Consider the following 5698-nt stretch of genomic DNA (forward strand, 5'->3'; position numbering starts at 1 on the left):
ATGCACGGATAAAATTTCAGTGAGGAGCGATTTGTGAGGAGCAAAACCGGATTCCCTCAGCGTAAGCAAGGGGTTTTTAATGATGAAAAAGGTTACGTCAACACTACACGTTCTTCACTTCTCTACTAACGCGGAAGAAGGTTTGAAGATTCTTGGTCTCCTCCCTACTCTGACTTTCTTCTTCTAAGAAGGATAAGAATTGGTCAGCAATCGGCCATTGGACCTTCTCTCTCTCTCTCACTCTATCTGAACTTGGCATGACCGAAGACCAGTCTATGTAGAAAAAAAGTACCCATTTCTATCAGTCAAACTTTTCTCTCGCCCCTATACTATATCTCCCTTCCTCTCAATTTGTTCTTCATTCAATTCAAAAACATACTCCACTTCTAGCTTCCCCTCAGCTGTTCTTCCTCGTTCTCCCTCTCTCTGCAACTATATATTCCAAAACAAATAGAAGACAAATATCAAGTGCATCCGTATCCAATTTTAGCTGTTCTAATTAGTCTTATCCTCCGATTTCCGTTTTCTTTTCTCTGAATTTCGTTTCTTGGGCTACTGAATATAGCTTCAGCAACAAACCATTGACAACTTTAGCAGCCCCGCTGAAGATAGATTGTCTTTCATGTTCCTGGGTTCTCGTTTCCTTGACTCTCCAATTTGTTCTTCCTCTTCTGAGACTGTTGCTGGTGCTGCTGCCTCCGCCAATTTGACAGTTTCTGCTTTGTTAACTTCTCTTCTCACTCTGAAATGTCTTGGCTACTCTCGTTCCTAAAATGAACTAAAGTTTTCCCACAAATTGAGAATCTTAAATTACCCGCTTATTTGCACCGACCGGCCGGTGATACTCCCCGTCACAAATTAGTTGTGTTGGATATTCTAGTTCACAGTATAACCATGGAGAACGCCGGGGAATGGGAGAAAAATGCTTTGCTGAACGAGCTAATCCAAGGGAGGGAGCTTGCGCTGAAGCTGCAAGTCCTTGACTCATCTTCGTCCGCGGAGATGCGCGAAATGTTGGTGCAGAAGACACTAACTACCTTTGACAGGGCTTTGTCGATACTGAAATGGAATGGGCTGGAAACAGAGACTCAACCCATGGGAATTGTCGCCGGTGGCATGGTTGACTCCCCACGCTCGGATAGCGCAAGCCCGAGAAGCGATGATTCAGACCGGCCTTTCAAGGATCAGGACCGAAGAGAGATCTCAAAGAAGAGGTACTACTTACTTAAAAAACCTCTGCTTCTGTTAAACGTGTTCATGAAGGTTTTGCATCAAGTGCTGATCCTGGGTTTTCCCAAATTTGCTGGTTACAGAAAAGCATTGCCCCGGTGGACGGAACAAGTGCGCATTGGATCGGGGGTAGGACTTGAGGGGCCTCTGGATGGCCATGGCTGGAGGAAGTATGGCCAGAAAGACATCCTTGGAGCTAAATATCCAAGGTGAGCAACACACTCCATCTTAACTCTGAGTCTCTGCTCTGGCTCTGAATATCAGTTGCTTTTGAGACTTGATCAGTTGCAGTAGTTGGTAGGAAAGGGCTCCTGGATCTACCCAAAAATCAGTGCTCACTGTTCAATCTTAGATACCCATTTCGCTTTGTGTTAGGGGAACTGACTCAGAGTCTCGTCTAATCTTTGTCTGGTCCAAAACAGTTAGATTGTTTGTGGAAATACAGACGTACACATTGAACGGAATCACAAAGTACATGTGGAATTGCAGTATTTCGATTCTGTTATTCGTTTAATTTTTTGACCTGGTAAGTTCAAAATTAAAGTGAAATCAAATCCCCCCAAAACTTAAGTCAACACAAACAGTCTATCTGGGGATGCACACCTGATAAATAAAACAAGTTTCTCTTTGCTTTATTTTTATATTTTTAAAGTTTCTCTTTGCCGTGCCTTTAATTTGTTGTCCCTTGGATTAAATTGTTGATTACCCAAATCAAGATGCCACCTTTTTGGCTTTAAGCCTTTAACCAATCAGTCCAAAACTAGAAGCTGCTTTTTGGACCACAGAGGCCATAAAAACAGAGTTTCAGGGCTCAATGCCTTAGGCTTGTGATATAACAAACAATTTGCAGAAGAATATTACTGAGCGTATGGGTTAATGTCATTTTATGGGTTTCACTGAGTGGCCAGGATTGGCTGATATGAGATGAGCTAATTTAGGCGTATTGACTACTGCAAACTTTCTAGCATCAATGATCTGTTTCCAATTGTCCTAATTAAAGATTTGTTACAATTGCAGAGCCTATTACAGGTGCACCCATCGTAACCTTCAAGGCTGTTTGGCCACTAAGCAAGTGCAAAGATCAGATGAAGACCCGTCTGTCTTCGACATCACATACCGAGGAAATCACACATGTAACCGGGCATCCCATCTAGTTCCAGCATCGACATCTGCTGACAAACCAGAGCAAAAACAGGACCAAGATCATCTTCATCCACAGGAACTGCCAAACCAACAAAATCAAATTCAATCACAAGAGATCCTCTTGAACTTAAATACTGGACTCAATGTCCAAACCAATGGCTTAGACTCTGGGGAGATGATGTCTTCTTCTTTCTCCTTCACTTCTACATCCATTGGATGCTTAAAAACTGAGAACCATATCTTCTCTCCTTCTACACTTGATAACAATTTTATGGGCAGTTATTCTCCTTCCTTCATTTCCCCTGCAACATCCGAATCCAACTACTTCTCTATGTCGCCCTGTCGAATGAACAGATTACAGGGGGGGCATAATTTGCAGACTTCGGAATCTGATCTCACAGAAATAATCTCAGCTGCTACTTCAGCAACGAATTCTCCTATTGTGGACTTGGATTTCCCCCTTGGTCCTGGGGATTTTGACACTAATTTCCCATTTGACACTTCTGGGTTTTTATTATGAAGAAAAACCAATGGTATAATAGAAAAGAAAAAGTTAAACACAGATGCTCTTAAGTGGCTGGCACTGGTGCAGTTGATCATAGATAGACTATCCAGGAGGGATACCCGTCTGTCAGAGTTGGTACATGAAAGAACCTCCTTTTCGTGGGTAGATGAAGATCATAGCTGTGTAGCAAGTATTTTCTTTTCCTATCTTTGTCTGATCTTGTACAATTAGGTTATTTGTAACCTATAGAATCGGCTGATATTATCTAATCTTATTTTGTCTTCAACTGGATGAAAAGTTGAGTAATTGTTTGTTGATTTTACATTGTGAAAGACCCATTTTTTGAACCTCCCTTACCCAAAACAAAAGACCCATTTACAGAAGTATTTGGGCCTTAATGGCTAGTACTGTTAATCCCAAGAATTAATTGGCCATTCACTCCTTGACATTATATGGGTCTAGCCTTAAAAGTTTTACATATTGAAGAACCCAACCACCTGATCTAAGGTAGGTTATATATAGCTACAACGGGGATCAAGGTTGGAGTTTAATTCAATGAAGTTTCTCGGACATGCAGATAGATAGACAATGAAAGACTGCTACATTAGTAATTATTTAGTTTCAATTTGAAGAGGGTGTAAATACAAATATCTACATTACAGATACATACACAATACAAGGTTTTGCACCAGTTCGGATCTCCTACCCACACCTACTCAAATGATATTGCAACCACACAAGAACCGGACAATGAATCGTTCAGGGGTCTGGCTCCTGGGTCGAATGGTCCGACCATTTGAGCCAAATGGATGGCTCATTTTGACAAAAGAAATAAAAAGTAAAAAATAAAAAACAGTCAAAAACTGCTGGACAGTTCAAATGGTTCAACCACTTGGGTCAGCGGTTTGCAGACCAAATCAACAATTTTTGGCCAAAAAGATGGTTCTAGGGTAAAACGGAACCAATCAAATGACGGGTTCCCAGTTTTTCCGGTCCAACCATCCAGTCCAATCCAATTTGAAAACCATGCAACCACACTTGGGGAATATTTCCTATTCTTGTATGTTATCATGCATGATGAGATGTTCTCATTGCATGGTTGCAGAATGTAGTGTCATGTGGGTAGGAATGGGTAGGAGATCCAAATTGCTTTTGTACTCTTAATATTTGTATTTGTACTCCCACTCTGAATCTGCTATCCACAATCTGAATCTGCTATCCACAATTGTTCCCACATCTTTACCCACAGAACACTGCAACCCATCTCTCCATAAATGACAAGGGAGATATTCCCATTGCACGTAGGAGTGTGGGAACTTGTGAAGAGCAGATCTGAGCCCTTGTACTCTTTCCAAACTGAACCTTAGGCTAAGTTTGCACTGAATATATTTGTATTTGTATTCTTTCCAAATTGAGCCTTTGGGAAAATTTAGGCCCTGTTTGGTTTGCAGGAATAGGGGTCTGGAATCAGAATGGACTATTCTGATTCCAAATCAAATACTTGATTGGGCCGAATGAAACCCCATTCCCATTACTATTGGAATGACATTCCCCCATTTGAAGGAACGGTCATTCCCTACCCCTCATTTGGGAATGAAGTTCCATTCTTGCTGATTTTAATTTCCACTCCCATTCTTATCTGGATCAAACAGACTATAAGAATGAAAACATTTCAATTCTATTTTAGAGAATTTTGATTCCAATTCCAAACGAGCATAGTCATTGGATTTGCGTTATATCTCCTGATTTGTGCAATAGGTTTAGAGAAGCTTATTGAATCCTCTTTGACCCTAATAAATGGTTAATTAGGTGCTTCCCATGACTAAGTTGAAGGTCCAGCAAGGGTTGTGTCTTCACTGTCGTTTGTAAGAAAATATGTAACTATGAATGAGTCCAATCTCTAGAGGCTAGAACTGTCCATTGGCTTGATTAGTGGAGTTGCCCAAATATTTGACTTGACTGGGTTTGTTAAGCCAATTTCTGTGGGTTGCTTCTGGAAAGTGCAAGCACGGCATCCTTGCAATGGTAAAACAAGTGTCCTCGTTGACCACCCACAACCAGAATATGAGATATTTGTCTTGGGCCTCGAACCATTCAAAATCTATCTTTGTGGTAATCATTTGCTTTGACTGTCAAAGCTTTTATCAATAATCACTTTCCAACTTCATTTGGCTAATCGGTCAAGTCTGTAGCTTGACAACTCTAACTACAATCTATGACATGAAATATGTAGAGTTTTCTCATTCATTCGCCTTTTAAAACGGACACTAACCTTATCTCAGTTTGGAAGCAATATAAATAGAAATATGTAGAGTGCAAATAGATATACAAAAATATAAGAGTTTGTATCGTATAATCTGTATTTCTAAATTAACCCAGCAGCTGAGATGATTATTCTTGGCATTCTTCCAAATATGGAGCCCCCGTATAAAACCCATATATACGTAGGAGTTCTCTGTGGCAAGACGAGTGGACTTTAGATTCACCTGTCCTCACCCCTTAGATGGTATTTAGAAGTGTGGGTGTTTTTTGGAATCGATTTTCAAGAAAAATCCTCTATGCTTTCAAGACTTATTTAAAAAAAAAAAATGCTTTTGTCATATAGGCAGTGAGTAATACTATGTTATTTGGTAAGATGATTTTTATCACTGTTTTTCATGTATGTATTGATAGGTAAGCATCATATAGGATACACATCAGTCAACCATTGGGGGTAATGATTCATCGATGCATGAAATGCCAAATTTGATGTTTCATGCATCGGTGGGGTCCCGATTTACTAGGCATGCCCGATTTTCAATAAACGCCTGAACCATTCAT

General features: G+C 40.3%; 1 protein-coding gene across 1 annotated transcript; it reads left to right on the top strand.

Annotated features, from left to right (window-relative positions):
• Positions 1-360: 360 nt before the first annotated feature.
• LOC148864508 (putative WRKY transcription factor 41) lies at positions 361-3164 on the top strand. The gene is made up of 3 exons (XM_088978617.1): positions 361-1214; positions 1314-1439; positions 2248-3164. Exons 1-3 carry the CDS (start codon positions 895-897, stop codon positions 2891-2893), a joined length of 1092 nt encoding a protein of 363 aa, XP_088834743.1. The 5' UTR covers positions 361-894; the 3' UTR covers positions 2894-3164.
• The last annotated feature ends 2534 nt before the right edge of the window (positions 3165-5698 follow it).

The sequence above is a fragment of the Nelumbo lutea genome, chromosome 3 (genome assembly GCF_056320005.1).
Source record: "Nelumbo lutea isolate HS-2025 chromosome 3, American lotus-T2T, whole genome shotgun sequence".
In the NCBI taxonomy this organism is placed as follows: Eukaryota; Viridiplantae; Streptophyta; class Magnoliopsida; order Proteales; family Nelumbonaceae; genus Nelumbo; species Nelumbo lutea.